We start from the raw sequence: 27956 nt of genomic DNA on the forward strand, positions 1-27956 counted from the left end.
AGATTCAAATATTATTCATAGATAGACTTGATCATAAACCCACAATTCATCGGTCTCAACAAACACACTGCAAAAAGAAGATTACATCGAATATATCTCCACAAGAGAGCGGGAGAACTTTGTATTGAGATTCAAAGAGAGAGAAGAAGCCATCTAGATACTAACTATGGACCCGAAGGTCTGAGGTAAACTACTCACACTTCATCGGAGGGGCTAGGATGATGTAGAAGCCCTCCGTGATGACGGCCCTCTTCCGGTGGAGCTCCAGAACAGGCCCCAAGATGGGATCTCATGGATACAGAAAGTTGCGGCGGTGGAATTAGGTTTTTGGCTCCTGTTCTGATCGTTTGGGGGTACGTGTGTATATATAGGAGGAAGAAGTACATCAATGGAGCACCGAGGGCCCACGAGGCAGGGGGCGCGCCCTAGGGGGGGCGCCCCCCACCCTCGTGACCTCCTCTTTGACTCCCTGGCGTAGGGTCCAAGTCTCCTGGATCATGTTCGGTGAGAAAATCACGTTCCCGAAGATTGTATTCCGTTTGGACTTCGTTTGATATTCTGTTTCTCTGAAACACTGAAATAGGCAAAAAAACAGCAATTCTGGGTTGGGACTCCGGTTAATAGGTTAGTCCCAAAAATAATATAAAAGTGGAAAATAAAGCCCAATATAGTCCAAAACAGTAGATAATATAGTATGGAGCAATCAAAAATTATAGATACATTGGAGACGTATCATATGACAATATAAAACAAGTCCGGCGGACGCATTATAAAGCACAAGATCCATTTGGTACAAACTTAACACAAATCACTCAAATATTATATCTTTTGGACATTGGCCCTCTATCGCCCGCGCGCCATTCATCACCTGTGCGAAGTACTGCTCAGGGCGGCGATGCTCCTTTCCCTTGGGCGGAGGACCAGTGGCCATGTCCATTGGGTTAATCTTCGACCAATGTACCATGGTCTTCGCAAATGCAAGCCTCGCCCCCTCAAGGCACGCTGAGCGCTTCACAACATCAATCCAGAGTATGGCCTCCCGCAGCTTCTGCACAAGGCCGAAGTAGGTGTCCGGAATGGCTTCTGCAGGACACAGACTGACACAGAGTTCCTTCATGGCCAGCTCAGACATCCGATGCATCTCGATCAGTTGTTTCATTTGATCGCCGAGGAGGGGGGATGCTCCGATTCCAGAAACTGTGACCATACGATCTGCTGCGTAGAGTCCTCCTCGAGAGTAGCATAATGCTTCATCGCGACCACCACATTCTTTGGAAGCTCGGCGAAGACACCTGCGGAGCGCTAGACCCGCATCAGCAGGGAGAACCTTTTTCCTCCGAATACACTCTTCAGTAAGAATTTCTTACCACTTGCAATTTGTGTGGCTTGGTGGAGCTCCTCCCGGACAGCTCACGTGTCAGTCCTCGCCTCCTGGAGCTCCATCTCTGCCTTGGATAGCCGGGAGGATTGCTCCTCCTACCTCTTCTCAAGGGCTTCTATCTTCTCAGCGGCATCCTGGAGTTCCAGTTGGACTTCGGTCACTCGAGCCTCATGCTGCTCAGTAGCAAGCTTGGCCTTCTCAAGCTCGGCCACCGCTTTCTCAGCGGTCGTCTTCTTCACGGCCTCCTTGGCCTCGGCTTTCCTCAGGGCCTCTCTCAAGCCCTCGAACTCAGTGGCGGCAGCTGCAAGATTTTCACAAAAAAGGATTAACATACAGTCCGACTCGTCAATATCCGGCATCAAGAAAATACACATCTTCTCACAGGGCTTACCTTGCGCCTCCTCAAGCCGTTTGTTGGCAAGGTCAAGCTCTTGATCGGAAATCTTGAGCTTTCGATCCATCTCCTCTAACGTCGCTACATTAGCGGCCGCGACCACGGAAGATGCCTGCGTCAGCAAAGGAAATGTCGACATCATTAATCGGCCTACCGAATTTGATCCTCCGTAGTTTTCTTCGAAGTCCTTGCAGAGTCTCGGGGGCTGCTATGTATACAGCCTACCCAAACTAACAATTACAACTGCATTATGAGGAAAGAGCATTACTTGACTTACCTCAAAGCCTATTAGAAGGACTTGGACATCGTCATTCAGTCCGGATTGGACGGACCGAATACCCTACATAACCGCACTCATAAGAGTGTGGTGCCCATCAATGATGGCGGAGTTGTCCACCAGCTCCTCCAACACGTCTGGCCAGCCAGCCGGCACCCGTGTAGAGGTGTTTGGCGCTGATGTTGGCTCCCGACCCCTTCCCCACCGGGAGGAGCCTGTGTTGTCGAAGGCCTTGGGGGCTCATGAGCTATCGATGGATGGGGTCCGGATGGTCCGGACTCCTTTCCCGCGTTAGCCATGAGGGACACTCCCTCCTAGTCCTTGGTGACCGATGTGTTAACGTCGGCCATTATAGCGTCAGCCTCCCCCTCCATGTTCAGAGGAGGAGGAGTCCTTCGGGACCGCACTTCCCCGACCTCTTCAGGGACAAGAGGAGGCGTGGAGCGCGCCATAGACCCACTGTCCGCCAGTTCGGCAGGCAGAGACGTCCCCTCCGAAGTATGCTTGGTTGGGCGTTCATGTGGGGGACTGCAATTCGGAGGGGTTAACCTTCAACTAAAATGAATTACTGAAACAAGATAGCTAAAAATACCTATGCCTTACATGCTGGCAGAGCGCTTGACCCTGGGTCCCATCTTCGGGATCTCCTCGGACGCCTCAAACTCCTTGTCATCCTCAAGCTGTCGGACAGGACCTGCTTAGGCAGGCATCATCTCTTCGGGGCCGGAGAAGGTTGGACCTGCTCAACGTCCTCGGTCGCTGCCCTCTTTTTGGAGCACGAGGAGGCACTCTCCTCCTCATCCTCATCCTCGTCCCCATCCTGTATGGATGAGGCCGCATCGTCTCTAGACTGGTTTCCTGGATGAACCCTATGGCACAGGCCCTCCCTGGCCTCCGGTACTTCTTTCTTCTTGCCCTTCTTGGTGGGCGCCTTGTAGGGAACTACAACTAGCAACTTTTCCAGTTGCTTTGATCAGGGCTCTTCCGGCAGCGACGCCGGGCCGTTGATCTTCTTGGCCTTGGCGAGCCAGCCCTGCAAAATCCACATACAAAGTCGGGCCGAATCAAACACAGTGCGAATATTCGAACACTCCTCGGGGTAGAAGCCTACTCACCTCCTTTGGGGGGTTCACAGCATCAAGGCCGGTGTCCTTCCCCTCGACCGGCCACTCCTTCTAGGGCTGTAATAGTTGGCCCCATATTTTGTCAAGGGCCGTGCCGTAGAGGTGTTGCATGCTGGCCGGATCATCGGGCTCGTGCTCCCACATAGGCTTGGCCCTCTCTTGGCAGGAAGGAGCCAGCAGTGGAGCATGTATCATCTGGACCACATCAACCAGCTTCGCGTCGGTCTCTATTATGCTATCGACGTGCTTCTGCAACGCCTTCGTGTGGGCAACACAACCCCAGTCTGGGGCATTGGTGGTCCATGAGGCCAGGCTTGTAGGGGGTCCAGACCTGAATGTGGGAGCTGCTCCCTAGGCGGCCTCCCTTGGCTCGGTGATGTAAAACCACTCCTTTTGCCACATCTGGATGGTGTCGACGAAGTGGCCATCCAGCCACTGGACCCATGTCAGTTTACTAATCATGCCCCCCCCACAGTCTGCATGCTCACCGCCAACCACCATGGGCTTGACATTGAACACCTTCAACCATAAACCGAAGTGCGACTGGACTCGGAGGAGCGCTTCACAGACGACGATGAAGGTCGAAATGTGGAGGAATGAATTGGGGGCTAGATCATGAAAATCTAGCCTGTGAAAAAAATTAACCCCCTTACGAAGGGGTGTAGAGGAAATCTGAGCCCCCTAAGAAAATGGGGGAGGAATGCGATCCTTTCACCCGGCCCGAGCATGGGGATGATCTGGCCCTCTTCGGGGGCCCGATGTGTGATGTTGCCGGGCAAATAGCCGGCCTCCTTCAGCTTCAAGATGTCCCCCTCTGTGACGCTGGAGGCCTCCCACTTCCCATTGGCTCCGGATCACGCCATGGTCGAAGGAGGCAAAGGAGGATTCGCTATGGAAGAAGAGAGAAAGGGCGCTGGAGCTCTGAAGGTCTGCGTAGGTGGAAGGTGGAAGAGGGCGTGGGATGCAGACTGTAGCAGCACCCCTTTATAGACTGATGACAGGCCTGGGATTTCCTTTTCTACGTCGTTGGCTTCTCCACTTCCCAATATGTCCGCGACGTTATGAGCGGGGAGGGGGATCGAAATCATTAACCATATCCCCCGAAAGGCGGGACACGATCTCCACCTTGAGGGGACGTGCCAAACGAGGTGTCGGCCTCGAGCCGCGCTTTGAGAAACAGTAACTGCTCGGCGTTATGGCCGGAGGCGACTCTTCATTGAAAGAGAAAAAACATGTCAAAGGAAGGCACTATTTGCGCTTGAACGATATTTTTTATTATTGCCTTCGGTGTTAAGTAAAGCTGCTGTTTCAGATTCCGGACATCACTTGGTTCCAAACATGGGTGAATACAAGTCGCCTCGCAAGCCGAATACTGGTCGGATGAGTGGATTTCGAATACAAGTCTTGGTGTTGGAGGCAAGTTTGCGGGATACTAAGGGAGGCATGTACTAGGGGGTCCTCGGGGAGACGACCCATTATTGTACATGGGCCGGACTGATGGGGCCGTATAGTGACAAGACACCTATGAAGCCGTGTTGTGCCCTCCAAGTCAAGAAGGCGCAGGATCTCGTTAAACCCTTACTGTAATCTATCTTCGATAACCGTAACCCTACTAGTGTCTATATAAACCGAGGGTTCTTAGTCTTTAGGGCTAGAGCTACATTCATCACCTCATCACCTTAGGGTTTAGCTTATACGGATCTCGAGGTAGATCTACTATGTAAACCATATTATACATCCAATACAATCAAGCAGGAGATTGGGTATTACCTCTTTGAGAGGGCCCGAACCTGGCTAAACACTGTGTTCGTCGTCCCTTGTTCCCCATCGATTCTAGATCCACAGCTCGGGACCCCCTACCCCGAGGTCTGCCGATTTTGACACCGACACCCGTGTCCATCTCTTCTTCCCTCTCGCGCGAGCATGTTGGAGCTTGGCCATGAGGTAGTGAGCAGTGAGCCGTTGCCTAGTGAAGTTCTTCGCGCACACCCTACTGTTTGAACCTTTCTTGGGTCTGCGGAGCCCCGATTCCAACATTTGGCACGCTAGGTAGGGGTGTACCAAAGTTTCTTTGCTCCTTCCCATTTCCACTCCACAATCCCCATGGACAACGCTCGTCGTGTTCGTGCTGAGCGCCGGGCTGCCTGTGTCACCCAGACGACACTGGCAGGCTGCACCACCCCTCGCAACTCCGCTTCTACCGCGGCCAACACTGCCACTGACCTCGCTGCACATGACCAGTAGGACTCTCCTCTGCCACCTCTGTGCAGCGTGATGGCCGCATTGCCATGCCTTCTCTCACTCTGGCCACGGCTTCGTCCTCCCACGCTCGCGACGGGCCGGCGGATGCGCAGGCTGCGTGGCTCATGGCACGCGAGCTGCTGCGCTACCGCCCGGCTAACGAAGGCTACGACGCTTGGCTTTGCCACATCACCGAGCTCGTCAACACCGCGGGTGAGGCCCCGACACCCTCCCACTTGCTTCGTGCCCTGCCTTCGCGTGCGAGCGACGTGGCGCACGACGCGCCTCCACCTCCTCCCTTGTGCAGCAACAACGCGGAGCCCCGGCGTGAGGCACGACCGTGCAACCCATCGTGTGGGGCGCGAGCGCCGGCGCAGGACGAGGCCAGCTGTCAGGTGGTGCAGCAGCCACTGCCTAAGGCGCGTGTGCTTCTCGTACCATCATGTCAACACCAAGACTGGGCCGTTCAAGAAACTGCGGTACGCAGGTGCCATGACCGCTCCGCCCCCGGGCGAGCCGCGCTTGTTAGCACCACTGGTTGCCGCACCTTCACGCATGAGCTACGCCAGGTGGTCTGGCCAGTCATGTTCAAGCCAGAGCTGCTAATACGTCTCCAACGTATCTATAATTTTTTATGTTCCATGCTGTTATATTATCTGTTTTGGATGTTTAATGGGCTTTAATATGCTCTTTTATATTATTTTTGGGACTAACCTATTAACCGGAGGCCCAGTGCCAGTTGTTGTTCTTTTGCCTATTTCAGTGTTTCGCAGAAAAGGAATATCAAATGGAATCCAAATGGAACGAAACCTTCGCGAGGATCTTTGCAAGAATGAATGCAATCCAGGAGACTTGGAGTGGAAGTCAGAGATGCAACGAGGCGGCCATGAGGCAGGAGGGCGCGCCCAGAGGGGTAGGCATGCCCCCCACCCTTGTGGGCCCCTCGTAGCTCCACCGACCTACTTCTTTCGCCTATATATACTCTTATACCCTAAAAACATCCAGGGGAGCCATGAACCCACTTTTGCACCGCCGCAACCTTCTGTACCCGTGAGATACCATCTTGGGGCCTTTTTCGGCGATCTGCCGGAGGGGGATTCGATCACGGAGGGCTTCTACATCAACACCATAGCCTCTCCGATGAAGCGTGAGTAGTTTACCACAGACCTTCAGGTCCATAGTTATTAGCTAGATGGCTTCTTCTCTCTCTTTGGTTCTCAATACAAAGTTCTCCTCGATGTTCCTGGAGATCTATTCAATGTAATACTTTTTGCGGTGTGCTTGCCGAGATCCAATGAATTGTGGGTTTATGATCAAGATTATCTATGAACAATGTTTGATTGTTCTCTGAATTCTTATAAGCATGGTTTGATATCTTTGCAAGTCTCTTCGAATTATCAGTTTGGTTTGGCCTACTAGATTGATCTTTCTTGCAATGGGAGAAGTGCCTAGCTTTGGGTTCAATCTTGCGGTGCTCGATCCCAGTGACAGAAAGGGAACTGACACGTATTGTATTGTTGCCATCGAGGATAAAAAGATGCGGTTTATATCATATTGCTTGAGTTTATCGCTCTACATCATGTCATCTTGCTTAATGCGTTACTATGTTCTTATGAACTTAATACTCCAGATGCATGCTGGATAGTGGTCGGTGTGTGTAGTAATAGTAGTAGATGTAGAATCGTTTCAGTCTACTTGACACGGACGTGATGCCTATGTTCATGATCATGCCTAGATATTCTCATAACTATGCGCTATTCTATCAATTGCTCGATAGTAATTTGTTCACCCACCATAATATATGCTATCATGAGAGAAGCCACTAGTGAAACCTATGGCCCCCAGGTCTACTTTACATCTTATAAGTTTCCGATCTATAATTCTAGTTCACTATTTATTTATTTTGCAATCTTTATTTTCTAACCTATACAACAAAAATACCAAAAATATTGATCTTATTATCTTTATCATATCTCACTTTTGCAAGTGCACGTGAAGGGATTGACAACCCTTTTATCGCGTTGGTTGCAAGGTTCTTTATTGTTTGTGCAGGTACTAGGAGATTTCCGTGTAGTCTCCTACTGGATTGATACCTTGGTTCTCAAAAACTGTGGGAAAAACTTACGCTACTTTGCTGCATCACCCTTTCCTCTTCAAGGGAAAACCAACGCATGCTCAAGAGGTAGCAAGAAGGATTTCTGGCGCCGTTGCCAGTGAGATCTAGTCATACCAAGTACCCATCATAAACTCTTCTCCCTCGCATTACATTATTTGCCATTTGCCTCTCGTTTTCCTCTCCCCCGCTTCACCTTTGCCGTTTTATTCACCCTCTTCAGTTCGTCCTGCTGTTTGCTCGTGTTACATGTGCCTTCTATTAGCTTGCATCTTCGCTTGCCAAATATCTATTGTTATGGATCCTCATCCTCTTGCTAATATTTTTAAAAGATCCAATTATGATGAACCAATTGCTGGTGAGTTGAGTGCACTAGATTATCTTTATGGAGTTTTGCTTGAAATTCGTGAATCTGAAAATTGTGATGAAGTGCTTTATATAGTGATTCACGATAGATCTTTGAATAAAAAGCATGATTGCAATGATGTTATTATAAATTCTATTAATGTCAATTGTGATAATAATATGCAAAACCCTAAGCTTGGGGATGCTAGTTTTGCTATGTCCACTACTTGTTGCAATGATCATGATTGGGGTGATTCTTTTTATGATCTTAAAATTTTATTTAAGCCCCATGATGAATATAAGATTGATAATATGGTTTCCAATGTTGAAACTTGGTTTGGAAGGGTGTCAACTTTAGATCCCACATATTTGGTGAATGTTCAATCTTATGCAATTTTTGATAAAAGTAGGTTTGGAGAGGTCATGACTTTAGTCAATGTTAATCCCACTATTTTGGAAGAGTATCAACTTTCCATGCATGTGGATCATGTTGAAAATATTTTATGTGATACCTATTTTGTTGAATTTGCTTATGATCCCACATGTAATTATTATTAGAGAGGAAAATATGATTGTAGAAATTTTCATGTTACTAAATTACATCTCGTTATGTTGAGATTGCTATTGTTTCTTTCCGCTTCCTTGCAGATGCTAGTTTTTGCTTGCTATGATAATTTGTTTGCCTATAAGATTCCTTTGCATAGGAAGTATGTTAGACTTAGATGTGTTTGTCATGTGTTTCATGATGCTCTCTTTGTGCTTCAATTCTTGTCTTTCATCTGAGCATCATTGAAATTATTAATGTCTAGCTAGGGGCGTTAAACGATATCGCTTGTTGGGAGGCAACCCAATTTTATTTTTATTCTTCACTTTTTGTTCCTGTTTAGTAATAAATAATTTATATAGCCTCTTTTATGATTGTGTTTTTTATGTTTTAATTAGTGTTTGTGCCAAGTAAAGCCTTTAGGATCTTCTTGGGTGATTATTGTTCGATCTTGCTGATAAAAATAGAAAGTATGCGCTCACGACAATAATTTTCATTTTTTACCAGGGAGCGATAAAATACCAATTCCAACTGCAGTAGATCAATACACAAATTATTTACGACTTCCTAATTTTTCAGAATTTTTGGAGTTACAGAAGTATTCGAAACCTCCAGATTGCTACAGATTGTTCTGTTTTTGACAGATTCTGTTTTTCGTGTGTTGTGTGCTTATTTTGATGAATCTATGACTAGTATCGGGGGGTGTGAACCATAGAGAAGTTGGAATACAGTAGGTGTAACACCAATATAAATAAAGAATGAGTTCATTACAGTACCTTAAAGTGGTGGTTTGTTTTCTTACACTAACGGAGCTTATGAGATTTTCTGTTTAAGTTTTGTGTTGTGAAGTTTTCATGTTTTTGGGTAAAGATTTGATGGATTTTGGAATAAGGAGTGGTAAGATCCTAAGCTTGGGGATTAATAAGGCACCCCAAGGTAAAATTCAAGGACAACAAAAATCCTAAGCTTGGTTATGCCCAAAAGGCATCCCCTCTTTCGTCTTCGTCTATCGGTAACTTTACTTGAGGGTATATTTTTATTCACCACATGATATGTGTTTTTCTTGGAGCATCTTGTATGTTTTTAGTATTTGGTTTTTAGTGTACCAAAATAATCCTTGCTGTACACACCTTTTGGTAGAGACACTCATGAATCGGAATTTATTAGAATACTCTATGTGCTTCACTTATATCTTTTGAGCTATATAATTTTGCTCTAGTGCTTCACTTATATCTTTTTAGAGCACGGTGGTGGTTTTATTCTATAGAAATTATTGATCTCTCATACTTCACATATATTATTTTGAGAGTCTTTTAGAATAGCATGGTAATTTGCTTTGGCTATAAAATTAGTCCTAATATGAAGAGTATCCAAGATTGGTATAATAAAAACTATCATATAAAGTGCATTGAATATTATGAGAAGTTTAATTCCGTATGATTGTTTTGAGATATGAAGATGGTGATATTAGAGTCATGCTAGTTGAGTAGTTGTGAATTTGAGAGAAACTTGTGTTAAAGTTTGTGATTCCCGTAGCATGCATGTATGGTGAATCATTATGTTATGACGTGGGAGCATGATTTATTTATTGATTGTCTTCCTTATGAGTGGCGGTAGGGGACGAGCGATGGTCTTTTCCTACCAATCTATGCCCCTAGGAGCATGCGCGTAGTACTTAGTTTAGATAACTAATAGATTTTTGCAACAAGTATGTGAGTTCTTTATGACTAATGTTGGGTCCATGGATTATACGCACTCTCAGCCTTCCACCATTTCTAGCCTCTCTAATACCGCGCACTTTTCGCCGGTATCATACAACCACCATATACCTTCCTAAAAACAGCAACCATACCTACCTATTAAGGCATTTCCATAGCCATTCCAAGATATATTGCCATGCAACTTTCCACCGTTCCGTTTATTATGACACGCTCCATCATTGTCATATTGCCTTGCATGATCATGTAGTTGACATCGTATTTGTGGCAAAGCCACCATTCATAATTCTTTCATACATGTCACTCTTGATTCATTGCATATCCCGGTACACCGTCGAAGGCATTCACATAGAGTCATATTTGTTCTAAGTATCGAGTTGTAATTCTTGAGTTGTAAGTAAATAAAAGTGTGATGATCTTCATTATTAGAGCATTGTCCCATGTGAGGAAAGGATGATGGAGACTATGATTCCCCCATAAGTCGGGATGAGACTCCAGATGAAAAATAAATAAAAGAGGCCAAAGAAGCCCACCAAAAAATTGAGAGAAAAAGAGAAGGGACAATGTTACTATCCTCTTTCCACACTTGTGCTTCAAAGTAGCATCATGATATTCATCATAGAGAGTCTCTTATTTTGTCACTTTCATATACTAGTAGGAATTTTCATTAACTTGGCTTGTATATTCCAATGATGGGATTCCTCAAAATTCCCTAGGTCTTCGTGAGCAAGCAAGTTGGATGCTCACCCACTTAGTTTCTTTTTTGAGCTTAATACACTTATAGCTCTAGTGCATCCATTGCATGGCAATCCCTACTCACTCACATTGATATCTATTGATGGGCATCTCCATAGCCCGTTGATACGCCTAATTGATGTGAGACTATCTTCTCCTTTTTGTCTTCTACACAACCACCATTCTATTCCACCTATAGTGCTATGTCCATGGCTCACGCTCATGTATTGCGTGAAAGTTGAAAAAGTTTGAGAACATCAAAGTATGAAGCAATTTCTTCGCTTGTCATCGGGGTTGTGCATGATTAAATACTTTGTGTGATGAAGATAGAGCATAGCCAGACTATATGATTTTGTAGGGATAACTTTCTTTGGCCATGTTATTTTGATAAGACATGATTGCTCTATTAGTATGCTTGAAGTATTATTGTTTTTATGTCAATATTGAACTTTTGTTTTGAATCTTATGGAATCTGAACATTCACGCCACAATAAATAAAATTATATTGGAAATTACGTTAGGTAGCATTTCACATCAAAAATTCTGTTTTTATCATTTACATACTCGAGGACGAGCATGAATTAAGCTTGGGGATGCTGATCGTCTCCAACGTATCTATAATTTTTTATCGTTCCATTCTATTATATTTTCTATTTTGGATGTTTAATGGGCTTTAATATTCTCTTTCATATTATTTTTGGGACTAACCTATTAACCGGAGGCCCAATGCCAGTTGCTGTTTTTTTTGCCTATTTCAGTGTTTCGTAGAAAAGGAATATCAAACGGAATCCAAACAGAACGAAACCTTCGTGAGGATCTTTCTTGGTACGAACGCAATCCAGGAGACGTGGAGTGGAAGTTAGAAACGCACCGAGGCGACCACGAGGCAGGAGGGCGCGTCCAAGGGGGTAGGCGCGTCCCCCACCCTCATGGGACCCTCGTAGCTCCACCGACCTACTTCTTTTGCCTATATATATTCTTATACCATAAAAACATCCAGGGGAGCCACGAAACCACTTTTCCACCGCCACAACCTTCTGTACCCATGAGATCCCATCTTGGGGCCTTTTCCGACAATCTGCCGGAGGGGGATTCAATCACGGAGGGCTTCTACATCAACACCATAGCCTCTTCGATGAAGTGTGAGTAGTTTACCACAGACCTTCGGGTCCATAGTTATTAGCTAGATGGCTTCTTCTCTCTCTTTGGTTCTCAATACAAAGTTCTCCTCGATGTTCTTGGAGATCTATTCGATGTGATACTTTTTGCGGTGTGTTTGCCGAGATCCGATGAATTGTGGGTTTATGATCAAGATTATCTATGAACAATATTTGATTCTTCTCTAAATTCTTATATGAATGATTTCATATCTTTGCAAGTCTCTTCGAATTATCAGTTTGGTTTGTCCTACTAGATTGATCTTTCTTGCAATGGGAGAAGTGCCTAGCTTTGGGTTCAATCTTGCGGTGTTCGATCCCAGAGACAGAAAGGGAATCGACACGTATTGTATTGTTGCCATTGAGGATAAAAAGATGGGGTTTATATCATATTACTTGAGTTTATCCCTCTACATCATGTCATCTGGCTTAATGCGTTACTCTGTTCTTATGAACTTAATACTCTAGATGCATGTTGGATAGCGGTCGATGTGTGTAGTAATAGTAGTAGATGCAGAATCGTTTCGGTCTAATTGACACGGACGTGATGCCTATGTTCATGATCATGCCAAGATATTCTCATAACTATGCGCTATTCTATCAATTGCTCGGCAGTAATTTGTTCACCCATTGTAATATATGCTATCATGAGAGAAGCCACTAGTGAATCCTATGGCCCCCGGGTCTACTTTACATCTTATAAGTTTCCGATCTATAATTCCAGTTCACTATTTATTTATTTTGCAATCTTTATTCTCCAATCTATCCAACAAAAATACCAAAAATATTGATCTTATTATCTTTATCAGATCTAACTTTTGCAAGTGGCTGTGTAGCGATTGACAACCCCCTTATCACGTTGGTTGCAAGGTTCTTGATTGTTTGTGCAGGTACTAGGCGATTTGCGTGTAGTCTCCTACTGGATTGATACCTTGGTTCTCAAAAACTGAGGGAAATACTTACGCTAGTTTTCTGCATCACCCTTTCCGCTTCAAGAGAAAACCAACGCATGCTCAAGAGGTAGCAAGAAGGATTTCTGGCGCCGTTGCCAGGGAGATCTACGCTCAAGTCAAGACATACCAAGTACCCATCATAAGTTCTTCTCCCTCACACTACATTATTTGCCATTTGCCTCTTGTTTTCCTCTCCCCCACTTCACCTTTGTCGCCCTCTCCCGTCCGTATTTCTGTTTGCTCGTGTTACCATGTGTCTTTTATTAGCTTGCAGCTTTGCTTGCTAAATATCTATTGTTATGGATCCTCATCCTCTTGCTAATCTTTTTAAAAGATACAATTATGATGAACCAATTTCTAGTGAGTTGAGTGCACTAGATTATATTTATGGAGTTTTGCTTGAAATCAGTGAATCTGAAAATTGTGATGAAGTGCTTTATAAAGTGATTCATGATCTTTGAATAAAAAGCATGATTGCAATGATGCTATTATAAATTCTGTGAATGTCAATTGTGATAATAATATGCAAAACCCTTAGCTTGGGGATGCTAGTTTTGCTATGTCCACTACTTGTTGCAATGATCATGATTGGGGTGATTCTTCTTATGATCTTAAAATTTTATTTAAGCCCCATGATGAATATAAGATTGATAATAATGTTTTCAATATTGAAAGTGGGTTTGGTAGAGTGTCAACTTTAGATCCCACATATTTGGAGAATGTTCAATCTTATGTAATTTTTGATAAAATTGGGTTTGGAGAGGTCATGACTTTAGTCAATGTTAATCCCACTATTTTGGAAGAGTCTAAACTTTGCATGCATATAGATCATGTTGAAAATATTTTATGCGATACCTATTTTGTTGAATTTGCTAATGATCCCAAATGCAATTATTATGAGAGAGGAAAATATGATTGTAGAAATTTTCATGTTACTAAATTACCTCTCTTTATGTTGAGATTGCTATTGTTTCTTTCCGCTTCCTTGCTATGATAATTTTTTGCCTATAAGATGCCTATGCATAGGAAGTATGTTAGACTTAGATGTGTTTCTCACGTGTTTCATGATTCTCTCTTTGTGCTTCAATTCTTGTCTTTCATATGAGCATCATTGAAATTGTCAATGCCTAGCTAGGGGCGTCAAACGATAGCGCTAGTTGGGGGGCAGCCTAATTTTATTTTTGTTTTAACTTTTTGTTCCTATTTAGTAATAAATAATTTATCTAGCTTCAGTTATGATTGTGTTCTTTATGTTTTAATTATTGTTTGTGCCAAGTAAATCATTTAGGATCTTCTTGGGTGATTGTTGTTTGATCTTGCTGATAAAAACAGAAAGTATGCGCTCACGAGAATAATTTTCATTTTTACCAGAGAGCGATAAAATAGCAATTCCCACTGCAGTAGATCAATATACAAATTATTTAGGAGGTCCTAATGTTTTAGAAGTTTTGGATTTACATAAGTATTCGAAACCTCCAGATTCCAATACACTGTTCTGTTTTTTACAGATTCTGTTTTTTCGTGTGTTGTTTGCTTATTTTGATGAATCTATGGCTTGTATCGGGTGTATGAACCATAGAGAAGTTGGAATACAGTAGGTATAAAACCAATATAAATAAATAATGAGTTCATTATATTACCTTAAAGTGGTGGTTTGTTTTCTTACACTAACGGAGCTCATGAGATTTTCTGTTTAAGTTTTGTGTTGTGAAGTTTTCAAGTTTTTGAGTAAAGATTTGATGGATTTTGGAATAAGGAGTGGCAAGAGCCTAAGCTTGGGGATGCCCAAGTCACCCCAAGGTAAAATTCAAGGACAACCAAAATCCTAAGCTTGGAGATGCCCCGGAAGGCATCCCCTCTTTCGTCTTCGTCTATTGGTAACTTTACTTGAGGCTATATTTTTATTCACCACATGATATGTGTTTTGCTTGGAGCATCTTGGATGATTTGAGTCTTTGCTTTTTAGTTTACCACAGTCATCCTTGCTTTACACACATTTTGGGAGAGACACACATGAATCGGAATTTATTAGAATACTCTATGTGCGTCACTTATATCTTTGAGCTAGATAATTTTGCTCTAGTGCTTCACTTATATCTTTTTAGAGCACGGTGGTGGCTTTATTTTACAGAAATTATTGATCTCTCATGCTTTACTTATATTATTTTGAGAGTCTTTTATAACATCATGGAAATTTGCTTTGGCTATAAAATTAGTCCTAATATGATAAGCATCCAAGATAGGTATAATAAAAACTATCATATAAAGTGCATTGAATATTATGAGAAGTTTGATTCCTTATGATTGTTTTGAGATATGAAGATGGTGATATTAGAGTCATGCTAGTTGAGTAGTTGTGAATTTGAGAGATACTTGTGTTAAAGTTTGTGATTCCCGTAGCATGCATGTATGGTGAACCGTTATGTGATGAAGTCGGAGCATAATTTATTTAATGATTGTCTTCCTTATGAGTGGCGATCGGGGAAGAGCGATGGTCTTTTCCTACCAATCTATCCCCCTAGGGGCATGCGCGTAGTACCTTGTTTCGATAAGTAATAGATTGTTGCCATAAGTACGTGAGTTCTTTATGACTAATGTTGAGTCCATGGATTATATGCACTCTCAACCTTCCACCATTGCTAGCCTCTCTAATACTGCGCACCTTTCGCTGGTATCATACACCCACCATATACCTTCCTCAAAACAGCCACCATACCTACCTATTATGGCATTTCCATAGCCATTCCGAGATATATTGCCATGCAACTTTCCACCGTTCTCTTTATTATGACATGCTCCATCATTGTCATATTGTTTCCATGATCATGTAGTTGACATCGTATTTGTGGCAAAGCCACCGTTCATAATTCTTTCATACATGTCACTCTTGATTCATTACATATCTCATTACACCGCCAGAGGCATTCACATATAGTCATATTTGTTCTAAGTATCGAGTTGTAATTCTTGAGTTGTAAGTAAATAAAAGTGTGATGATCTTCATTATTAGAGCATTGTCCCATGTGAGGAAAGGATGATGGAGACTATGATTCCCCCATAAGTCGGGATGAGACTGCATACGAAAAATAATAATAAAAGAGGCCAAAGAAGCCCACCAAAAAATAAGATAAAAAGAGAAGGGACAATGTTACTATCCTCTTTCCACACTTGTGCTTCAAAGTATCATGGTGATCTTCATGATAGAGAGTCTCTTATTTTGTCAATTTCATATACTAGTGGGAATTTTCATTATAGAACTTGGCTTGTATATTCCAATGATGGGCTTCCTGAAATGCCCTAGGTCTTCGTGAGCAAGAAAGTTGGATGCACACCCACTTAGTTTCTTTTGATAAGCTTTCATACACTTATAGATCTAGTACATCCGTTGCATGGCAATCCCTACTCACTCACATTGATATCTATTGATGGGCATATCCATAGCCCATTGATATGCCTAGTTGATGTGAAGCTGTCTTCTCCTTTTTGTATTCTCCACAACCACCATTCTATTCCACCTATAGTGCTATGTCCATGGCTCACGCTCATGTATTGCGTGAAAGTTGAAAAAGTTTGAGAACATCAAAGTATGAAGCAATTTCTTGGCTTGTCATCGGGGTTGTGCATGATTAAATACTTTGTGTGATGAAGATAGAGCATAGCCAGACCCTAAGCGTAGAAACCATGGCTTCGGCCACGGAGGAGGCCATGTCGGAGGCCACTGGGACAACCGCAACCCCCGACAGGGCTGGTACGACCAGCCTCGCGAGGGTGGCTATTGCGAATAGTCTCGTGATGGCGCCTGGCGCGATCAGCCTCGTGATGGCACTTGGCGTGATCAGCCTCGCGAGGCCCGTCCTTAGGGCAACGTTGGGCTTCCACCGCTGCCACCACCGCCCAGGAGGAACGACAACAATCAGCAAGACGAGGGGGCTGGGGGCTACAAGGAGCGTCGTGCGGTCACGTGCATACTTAGTGGCGCTCAAGCACCCGCTTCAAGCCGCCTGTTCAAGCAGTTATCTCTTGAGGAGAATGCAGCCCTCTTGAAGCTCGAGGTTGTGCGTCCCCCCAAGTGGTCACAACACGCCATGACCTTTGAATCCAAGGACTGCCTCAGGCGTTCAGCCACTACCGACGTGCTCCCCATGCTATGCACACCCACCATCAGCAACGTCTCCGTCACCAAGACCCTCATCGATAGCAACGCCAGCCTCAACATGCTCTCTATCGAGACCTTCGAGAAGCTTCAAGTGCCTTATGACCATCTTGCGGCCACCAAGACATTTTCTGGGGTGACCGATGGCTCCACTACTCCCCTGGGGCAGGTGCGCCTCCCAGTGACCATCGGTACTCGCGACAACTACCACACTGAGCTCATCGACTTCGGCGTGGCTCACATTGGCCTCCCGTACAATGCCATCCTAAAGTACCCCACGCTTACCAAGTTCATGGCGTCCACCCACCACAGCTACAACGTCCTCAAGATGTCGGGGAGCAGCGGTGTCATTGCTATCACCTACGATGAGAAGGATGCTGAGGGAGTCCTGGATTAGGGGGTATCCGGATAGCCGGATTATATCCTTTGGCCGGACTGTTGGACTATGAAGATACAAGATTGAAGGCTTCGTCCTGTGTCCGGATGGGACTCTCCTTGGCGTGGAAGGCAAGCTTGGCAATACGGATATGTAGATCTCCTTCCTTGTAACCGACTCCATGTAACCCCAGCCCCCTCCGGTGTCTATATAAATTGGAGGGTTTTAGTCCGTAGGACAACATACAATCATACCATAGGCTAGCTTCTAGGGTTTAGCCTCTTTGATCTCGTGGTAGATCAACTCTTGTACTACTCATATTATCAAGAATAATCAAGCAAGACGTAGGGTTTTACCTCCATCAAGAGGGCCCGAACCTGGGTAAAACATCGTGTCCCCTGCCTCCTGTTACCATCCGCCTTAGACGCACAGTTTGGGACCCCCTACCCAAGATCCGCCGGTTTTGACACCGACATTGGTGCTTTCATTAAGAGTTCCTCTGTGTCGTCATCATTAGGCTTGATGGCTCCTTCGATCATCGATAGCGATGTAGTCCAGGGTGAGACTTTTCTCCCCAGACAGATCTTTGTATTCCGCGGCTTCGCACTGCGGGCCAACTCGCTTGGCCATCTGGAGCAGATCAAGAGTTACGCCCCTGGCCATCAGGTCAGGTTTGGAAGCTTAAATTACACTACCGACATCTGCGGAGACTTGATCTTCGACGGATTCAAGCCCCTGCCGAGTACACCGCACGGTCACGATGAGCATGATTTAGCTCTACCGTCCGACAGTGTGCAGGAGATCGCACCGGCAACCACTCCGACCCTCAATTTGGAGCCGATTGCACCATCCACGGACGGGGGGATAGACCCCGCCACGGAGGCCGCATTCTCAGCGGCGATCGAGCTGAGTATCGACCTTACCCTTCACTAGAGCCGTGACGCCAAATTGCCGGATTCTTCCCCGGCCACGGACTCCGAACCGCCTGCGCCCGTGCCTATCGAATCCGACTGGGCGTCGATCATGGAGTTCACCTCCGCGGATATCTTTCGGCACTCGCCCTTCGGCGACATGCTGAACTCATTAAGGTCTCTCTCCCTGTCAGGAGAGTCCTGGCCGAACTATGTTCGGCAGGATTGGGATGTGGATGACGAAGAAATTTGCCGCCCACCCACCACCCACTTAGTAGCCACTGTCGACAATTTGACCGACATGCTCGACTTAGACTCCGAAGACATCGACGGTATGGACGACGATGCGGGAGACAAAGAGGAACCACTGCCCACAGGGCACTGGACAGCCACCTCATCATATGATATATACATGGTGGACACACCCAAAGAAGGCAATGGCGACGGGACAGCGGAGGATGAACCCTCCAAGAAGCAACGCAAGCACCGACGTCAGCGGCACCGCTCTAAGTCTGGCCAAAGCAAAAGCGGTGACACCGGCACAGGAGATAATAGCACTCCGGACAGTGCCGAAGACGACAACAATCCCCTCCAGCAAGATTTAGAGCAGGAGGATGGAGAAGCCAGCCCTCCCGAGAGAGCGGCAGATGGAGAGGTGGAGGATGATAATTACATGACTCCCTCCGAAGATGAGGCAAGCCTCGACGATGACGAATTTTTCGTGTCGGAGGATCCCGCCGAGCAAGAGCGCTTCAAGCGCCGGCTTATAGCCACGACAAATAGCCTTAAGAAAAAGCAGCAGCAGCTTCAAGCAGATCAAGATTTGCTAGCTGACAAATGGACTGAAGTCCTTGCGGCCGAGGAATATGAACTCGAATGCCCCTCCAAGAGTTACCCAAAGCGCAGGTTGCTACCCCGACTGGAGGAGGAAGCATTAAAACCTACATCTCCAGCATATGACGCGGCTGATCGGCCACCTCGTGGCCACGACAGAGAGGCATTCAATCCAAAAGCTCAGCCTGCACCCCGACGCCACTCAAATAAAAATGACAAGGCACGGGGAAACACGCTAGACCTACGAGACGTATTGGAGGACAAAGAAAAACATGCAAGATCGATCTACGGATCACGAGGGCGCGCCACTACGCGAGACGATAACCGTCACGCCGGATACAATAAAAGTAAATCCGGCCGGGCCGAACACAGCGGACAAGACTCATTCGAGCTGCATCACGACATAGCCCACTACAGAGGCGCCGCACACCCCATATGCTTCACAGACGAAGTAATGGATCTCCAAATCCCAAAGGGTTTCAAACCCGTAAATATCGAATCATACAACGGCACAACAGATCCTGCGGTATGGATCGAAGACTTCCTCCTGCACATCCACATGGCCCGTGGTGACGATCTACACGCCATCAAATACCTCCCACTCAAGCTCAAAGGACCAGCTCGGCATTGGTTCAACAGTCTGCCAGCAGAATCCATCGGTTGTTGGGAGGATCTGGAAGCCGCATTCCTCGACAACTTCCAGGGCACTTATGTGCGACCACTAGATGCCGATGACTTGAGCCACATAATTCAGCAGCCATAGGAATCGGCCAGGCAATTCTGGACACGGTTCCTGAAAAATAAAAATCAAATCATCGACTGTGCGGATGCAGAGGCCCTAGCAGCTTTTAAGCACAACATCCGCGACGAGTGGCTCGCCCGACACCTTGGCCAGGAAAAGCCGAAATCTATGGCAGCCCTCACTACACTCATGACCCGCTTTTGCACGGGAGAAGACAGCTGGCTGGCTCGCAGCAATTACATATCAAAGAACCACGGTACTTCAGATACCAAGGATAGCAATGGCAGGTCACGTCGCAACAAACATAAGCGTCGCGTCAATAGCGATAATACCGAGGATACGACAGTCAATGCCGGATTCAGAGGCTCTAAACCCGGTCAGCGGAAAAAGCCATTCAAAATAAGCACTCCGGGCCCGTCCAGTTTGGACCGTATACTCGATCGCTTGTGCCAAAAACATGGCACCCCCGACACGCCAGCCAACCACACCAACAGCGAATGTTGGGTGTTCAAGCAGGCCGGCAAGTTAAACGCCGAAAACAAAGATAAGGGGCTACATAGCGATGACGAGGAAGAGCCCCGGCAGCTGAACATCGGAGGACAGAAGAGGTTCCCCCCACAAGGCGGACGGTGAACATGATATTTGGAACCCACATCCCCAAGAGGGAGCGGAAGCATGCGTTAAGGATTGTATATGCGTTGGAGCTAGTTGCCCCAAAGTTCAACCCATGGTCCTCCTGTCCGATCACCTTCGATCACAGGGACCATCCCACTAGTATCCGTCATGGCGGCTTCGCCGCACTGGTCCTAGACCCAATCATCGATGGATTTCACCTCACTCGAGTCCTTATGGACGGCGGCAGCAGCTTGAACCTGCTTTATCAGGACACAGTGCGCAAAATGGGTATAGACCCCTCAAGGATCAAACCCACAAAAACGACCTTCAAAGGCGTCATACCAGGTGTAGAGGCCCATTGCAGAGGCTCAGTCACACTGGAAGTGGTCTTCGGATCCCCGGATAACTTCCGAAGCGAGGAGTTAATCTTCGATAGTCCCGTTCCGCAGTGGCTATCATGCACTGCTCGGGCGAACCGCATTTGCGAGATTCAACGCGGTACCGCACTATGCATATCTCAAGCTCAAGATGCCAGGACCTCGGGGGGTCATCACAGTCAATGGAAACACAGAGCGCTCTCTCCGCACGGAGGAGCACACTGCGGCCCTCGCAGCAGAAGCACAAAGGAGCCTCTTAATGCAATCCAGGAGTTCGGCGATTAAAGACCCGTACACCTTCAAGCGCGCCCAGAGTAATCGGCAACAAGTCCCAGTCCCAGCCAAACGGAGAAATCCATGCCACGCGTACATAATTACGCATTGAAAATACCATGGGCAGAGGTGGGGAGGGGGCACGACTACGGCACGCCCCAAGACGCGGCTCAACCGCACTAGGGGCTTCCCGCTTTGTTATTTTTCTCTCTTTCCAGATTTTAATCTCTGGAAACCCCATCCGGCAGTACGATTGCCGGACACACGATGCAACAACCAAGGAGGCAGAAAGCTACGTCGCAACACGGAACTCCCAGGTGGTCTATCATAATGAGTGAAATACTTGCTTCAAATACCATTCCTCGGGTTGCCCTTGGAGGGGACATGTCAAATAGTCCTACTTTTTGCTTATCGCACTACTTGTATCATTCTGCTTTGACACACCTTTTTGAATAAACAATGCATAGCACTAGACTATTACCGCATTCTCTATTCTTATATATATATATATATGTTCATTCACAACATTCAGCACCCGTACACTTTGGTACGGCCAATATGCCAGGGGCCTAACCGTACCCCATAATACGGCGTGAGAAGTCCGAACACTTTCGACAGTGCGGCACCCCGAACTTATAGCATTATATGCATCAACTCTGAATCATGTCTTGGGTCAATAGTTTGGTTTGCCCGGCTCCGATGTTTTCGTACCTTACATTCCGCTATATCGGCTAAGGTAGAACTGGGAGAACTACTGTGATTGTGCCCCGGTTCATCTGGGCAAGCACCTCAGTAGAGAAAGCTAAAACTGACTGTCATGATAAGGCGAGAGCTGGTCGCTGTTCGAGAGGTCTTGAGTCCCTAAAGACTTATGCCGCTTAGAGCGAGGAGTCGGCTTTGTCCGGCTTAAGGCGTGTATAGCGCCCCGAATTCGGCCTTCTGAGTACTAGGGGCTTCGCCAAAATTTAAAATTGTAGACTTCTAGGGCTAAGTGAGAGTGATAAAGCATTATAGTCTGATTGCCTTGTTCGTTGTGCTGAGCACCTCCCTCGAAGGACCCAACAATGGGAAAAAGAGTGCTCAGATTTATCCCGAACACCCCAACACTCAGGGCATGGGGGCAGAAGCCGACGACTGGCCATCTCTCAGATTTAATAAAAAACCGCACAGAAGGTAATATTTTAAATTCAAACAAGCGTTGCATAGCGCATATCAACAAGTTTTCATAATACAGGATCACATGAGCAAGTTCATTCAAAAATTACATCCTTCGCACACTCGTCCGCCACAAGACGGGCACCCTTTAGGACACCCTCATAATACATTTCGGGGTGGCGATGCTCCTTGCCCTGCGGCGACCCCTCCTTCACCAGCTTCTCGGTGTCCATCTTGGCCCAGTGCACCTTCACACGGGCAAAAGCCCGGCGGGCATCTTCGAAGCAGACGGATCGCTTGATGACTTCCAGCCGGGGGCAGGTGTCCACAAGCCGCCTCACCAGGCTGAAGTAGTTGTTGGGAAGGGAGTTGCCAGGCCACATCCGGACTATAAGGCCCCTCATGGCCTGTTCGGCCGCCTTATGCAGCTCGACCAGTTGCTTCAGCTGGTCGCTCATAAGCATCGGGTGTTCGGTCCCAGTATACTGAGACCAGAACAACTTCTCCGTTGGGCTTCCCTCCTCGGCCTGGTAATATTTTGCGGCATCCGACACGCTGCGGGGCAAATCTGCGAATGCTCCTGGAGAGCTCCGGACTCGGGTAAGTAACAAGTAATTTACTTTCACATGCTTGCTTTGCATATTGAATGCCTTACCCGCCGCTATCTTCCTCATGGCCTCAATTTCCTGGAGGGCCTTTTGGGCTTCAGCCTTGGCATGCTTTGTGCTCTCGAGGGCCGCAGCAAGCTCGGACTCTCGCGTCTTCGAGTCAAGCTCCAAAGTCTCGTGTTTCTTCACGAGAGCCTGGAGCTCTTGCTGCACCTCGCCCAACCGTGCCTCTTGTTTCTCCCGCTCGGTGTGATCCTTGGCCGCTTTGTTTTCGGCCTCAAACAACGCTTTCTTCAGGGTCACCACTTCGGTCGTGGCCCCTGGCACATTCATGATGATCCTATCATTTCGCAACCACATTTTCTTTTTTATATAGACAAGGTATTACTTACCTTTGTTCTCCTCTAGCTGCCTCTTGGCAAGGCCGAGCTCTTTCTCAGACCGCTCGAGGTTCTACTTCAGTGCGGCGACCTCCACAGTCAGTGCGGCAGAGGTCAACAGCGAAGCCTGCATACGCATACAAACATACTTGTATTAGACTCCTGCAGATATTATTTGATCCTCTATTCGGCTTTTCTTTGTGAACACCAAACAGAGCATCAGGGGCTACTATCTATGCAGTAATATTTTTCCTATATTTTAAATACTTACCTCAAAGCCTGTTAGAAGGCTGGCACAGGCTTCAGTTAGTCCGCTCTTGGCGGACTGAACCTTCTTGATCACCGCACTCATAATAGTGCGGTGCTCTTCGTCGATGGAAGCGCCGAGAAGCGCTCCCAGTAGGTCGTCCGGTGCCTCTGGATGGACAGAGGTCACCGGCATGGATGGCTTGCCCCTCTTGGAAGGGGGCCGCCTGCCCAAGTCCGGAACCACTTGAGGTTCCGCGCGCGGTGTTCGGCTGAGGGCCGAACTTGGAGCCCCTGGGAGCCTTGCTCCCTTTGCCCTTGGAGTCCGGAAGGTCGCCTTGAGGCGCCTCCGGGACTATCTCCCCCTGGCTCGGTGCCCGTTGAGACAATACCTTGGCATTGTCCGTAGGGCAAGGAGAGGAGGCGGTTGGAAGTGTATCACTATTCATGTCCGACGAGTCCAAGGAACCATCCGACGAGGATACATCAATACGGGCTTGGGGCACACTGCATAATCATATTCGACGTTAGGAGAACCAGTGCAACAAAAGTATGCTATGAGTTACTCTGGTATCCGAATACTTACGACTTCGCCAGGGGCATGGCCCTGAACAGCCACTCATCTTCGCCGTCGGCGACGGTGGTGGAGCAGTCCGGAAGGAGAGTCTTTCCCTTCCTGGACCCTTCGGCCTCCCCAGTTGGGGTGGCCTTCCTTTTCTTGTCTCCCCCGGCTAGAGGGGGAGAATCTTCATCTTCCTTCTCCTCGTTTTCATGGGAGGAGTGCGTCTCGGAGTTATCGGACGATGTGTCCGATACCACCTAGCGCCGGGAACTCTTTCGGGTGCCCGTGGCGTTCTTCTTGGTCTTCTCCGGCACCTCATAAGGAGCCGGAGTCCGCATCTCCGTCAGGAGAGCGTATGCAGGGTCTTCGGGCAGAGGGGCCGAACAGTTAATCTGCTCCGATGTCTCCACCCAGTCCTATCAAAGGCATGTGAGCTCAGACCCCGCTCATGGTTAAGCTATGGGAAATAAATACCCTACCCGGTGTACAGAGCTTACCGGATTTGCAGGGTGCTTCGCGCTTAACCCACGGTCCTCAGTAAGAGACGGGGGGGACCTTGGCGCCTTTGAACATCACCTTCCAGACGTCCTTATGCGTCGTGTCGAAGAGCTCGCGCAGAGTCTGGTGCTGGGCCGGGTCGAACTCCCATAAGTTGAAGGCCCGTTGTTGACATGGGAGGATCCGGCGGAAGAGCATGACCTGGACTATGTTGACAAGCTTAAATTTCTTGCTTGTCATGTTCCGGATACACTTCTAGAGTCCGTCTAGCTCCACCGATGAGCCCCACGACAGGCCCTTCTCCTTCCAGGAAGTGAGCCGCGTGGGGATTCCGGATCGAAACTTGGGGGCCGCCACCCAGTTGGTGTCGCGCAGCTCGGTAATATAGAACCACCACAATTTCCACCCCTTTATGGTCTCCACGAAGGAGCCCTCGAGCCATGCAACGTTGGGCATTTTGCCCACCATGGCTCCACCGCATTCCGCTTATTGGCCGCCTACCACCTTCGGCTTGATATTGAAGGTCTTCAGCCATAGGCCGAAGTGGGGCCGGATGCGGAGGAAAGCCTCGCACACGACGATGAACGCCGAGATTTTGAGGATGAAATTCGGGGCCAGATCATGAAAGTCCAGCCCATAATAGAATATAAGGCCGTGGACGAATGGATGGAGGGGAAACCCCAGTCCGTGGACGAAGTGGGGGAGTAAAACCACCCTTTCGTGAGGTTCCGGGGTAGGGACGATCTGCCCCGCGGCTGGCAGCCAGTGCACGATATCCGCGGCTAAGTATCCGGCTCCACGTAGTTTTTTTATGTGTCCCTCCGTGACGGAGGAGGCCATCCACTTGCCTCCCGCTCCGGACATGTTTGGAGAGAGTTGAGGAAAAGGATGTGGACTTGGGCGCTGGAGCTCGAGTGCGCGAGAATGGATGGGCAAGGAGGAAGAAGGTGTGGGTAGAAAAAGGTGAGACCTTATCCCTTTATAAGGGCGGACAAAACTATGCGCCCCCACCAGCCTGGTAAAACTTGCTTATCCCCAAGTGCCGTAATTGATGGCGCGTTTGGGTTACCCACGTCCGTATTAATGGGAATCCCGTAATAAGGGGACACAATCTCTGCTTCGACAAGACGTGCCAAGGAAACCACCTCGTGAAACACGCTGAGACAGGTTATGAAAAATGATTGGAATAAAGACCTGGCTGTGGTGTGATGTCACACTGCGGGGAACATCAGCAGATTAGACTTGTGTAAATATTATTCCCTCTATGGTGGTATGTGGAACTTATTTTGCAGAGCCGGACACGATCCTCGTGTTCAAGATCATCTATGAAGTATTCGGATGAGGAACCCGCCTTGCAATGCCGAAGACAATCTGCGCGCCGGACTCATCGTCATTGAAGCCTGGTTCAGGGGCTACTGAGGGAGTCCTAGATTAGGGGGTATCCAGAAAGCCGGATTATATCCTTTTGCCGGACTGTTGGACTATGAAGATACAAGATTGAAGACTTTCTCCCGTGTCCAGATGGGACTCTCCTTGGCGTGGAAGGCAAGCTTGGCAATACGGATATGTAGATCTCCTTCCTTGTAACCAACTCTGTGTAACCCTAGCCCCCTTCGGTGTCTATATAAACCGAAGAGTTTTAGTCTGTAGGACAACATACAATCATACCATAGGCTAGCTTCTAGGGTTTAGCCTCTCTGATCTCGTGGTAGATCAACTCTTGTACTACTCATATTATCAAGAATAATCAAGCAGGACGTAGGGTTTTACCTCCATCAAGAGGGCCCAAACCTGGGTAAAACATCGTGTCCCCTGCCTCCTGTTACCATCTGCCTTAGACGCACAGTTCGGGACCCCCTACCCGAGATCAGCCGGTTTTGACACCGACAGATGCGGTCTGCTCCCTTGAGCATGCTTACCGGGCCGCAGCGGCCGAGAATTCCAGCAGCGAAGGTGACGTCGCTTCTCCTAAGGCTGCCCCCATGAAGAAGAAGCAACTCCTCCCCTAGAGCCGTCCTGAGGCAAATAAGGCACCTGCCAGAGATGCCTCGGTTTGCCACGCTAGGTGCTGGGGCGTGCCTCCCTCCTGCATTGGAAGACGCGCCCGGCGCCTCCCTTAGGGCAGGCTCGGGGGCTTCCACCTGGAGGGCATCAAACATGACCAGTTCGACGAGGGAGTTGCCTGGGCACCACTGGAGGTGTGCTTTGATGCGCGCCCCTACAGGCAAGGAACTTGGCGCGAGGCGCTAGGAGCATGAGAGTTTATCACTAATGCAATCTACGAGCTTTAGGAAGCACAAGCCATGCGTGGCGAGTGCCGCCCCGCGAGTCCTACCAGTGCATCTGCCTCTCCCAACGTTAGCGGTGAGCTGCGTGTCTGGGTCAATATCTCGGGCCTCAATAGGGCCGTTTCTCAGGACATCTTCTGGCCATCACTTGTCGGTCGAAGTGAGGGTTTCCCCTGCAACTACATTTGCATGCCCTTCGGTCTGCTCAACGAGGGCGCCTCCTACCACCGGTTCGCATAGCTCGTGTTTGCGTCTCAGGAGGCCAGGCATGTGGCGCTGGTGCCTCACGAGGCCTCGGTCCCTTGCGTGCCTCCCGATCCTCTAGAGTCACACAGCTCCTTAGGAGTGAACCTCCGCGGCATGCTTCATCAACTACCTCGACGCTTCCACAACAACATCGCCAGGTTACTTTTTGGGTTTGTTCAATTGAGGACGCCCCTCGGGCTGCATCTTCCTGAGGCTGCTTGTGATCATCCCCCGCAGATGTCTTATCCTATCGAAATGTATCAAAACTGGCTATGCTTTCATGAATTTCTATGACTGTTAACCGTACATTTGCTACCGCATCACCTCCGGAGGTGCCGCCCCACGGGCTCCACGTGCTAGCAACTCTCCTCCCGAATGTCCCATGAGCGGGGGCTGGTGGCACGATGTCTGTGCTCGGACCCATCCCTACATCACTGATAAATCTAAGCGACTGAGATCTGGCTCACGGGTCGGCCCTGTCCACATCACCTCCTTAGGTGCTTAGTACCCTGTCTCCTCGCGGAACAATCATGGGCAGATCAGCAAACACGCGTCACCCTTTGTATCTCATAATTTGTCAATGCGCGGGACATCCGGAGATGGGCACCCGAATGGCGCCTAGGCAAGACCCGTTGCCTCAGGTGGGTCGGCCTCTGTAAGGCGGCAGTCCGGTCCACAAAATCTAAGTACAATCACCTCGCACACTACAC

At 47.7% G+C, this 27956-nt stretch overlaps 2 protein-coding genes across 2 annotated transcripts; one reads left to right on the forward strand and one right to left on the reverse strand.

Annotated features, from left to right (window-relative positions):
* Nucleotides 1-1476: 1476 nt before the first annotated feature.
* On the reverse strand, nucleotides 1477-1914 carry LOC147975819 (uncharacterized). The gene is made up of 2 exons (XM_087520593.1): nucleotides 1773-1914; nucleotides 1477-1682 (listed from the first exon to the last, which is right to left on the reverse strand). The coding sequence occupies exons 1-2, from the start codon at nucleotides 1912-1914 to the stop codon at nucleotides 1477-1479; spliced, it is 348 nt and encodes a 115-aa protein (XP_087376719.1).
* Nucleotides 1915-17067: 15153 nt separating this feature from the next.
* LOC147975820 (uncharacterized) lies at nucleotides 17068-17532 on the forward strand. Its single transcript, XM_087520594.1, has one exon. It carries the CDS (start codon nucleotides 17068-17070, stop codon nucleotides 17530-17532), a length of 465 nt encoding a protein of 154 aa, XP_087376720.1.
* Nucleotides 17533-27956: the final 10424 nt, after the last annotated feature.

The sequence above is a fragment of the Triticum urartu genome, chromosome 4A, assembly GCF_056163025.1.
Source record: "Triticum urartu cultivar PI428250 chromosome 4A, HENAU_Tu73, whole genome shotgun sequence".
Lineage (NCBI taxonomy): Eukaryota > Viridiplantae > Streptophyta > Magnoliopsida > Poales > Poaceae > Triticum > Triticum urartu.

Bases quoted from the DNA above. Each gene is read 5' to 3' on its own strand.
- LOC147975819 (XM_087520593.1), bottom strand. From the start codon at position 1,914: ATGTCGACATTTCCTTTGCTGACGCAGGCATCTTCCGTGGTCGCGGCC. The intron at 1,683-1,772 runs GTAAGCCCTGTG...AAAATCTTGCAG, and splicing joins ACGGCTTGAGGAGGCGCAAG to CTGCCGCCACTGAGTTCGAG.
- LOC147975820 (XM_087520594.1), top strand. From the start codon at position 17,068: ATGACCTTTGAATCCAAGGACTGCCTCAGGCGTTCAGCCACTACCGAC.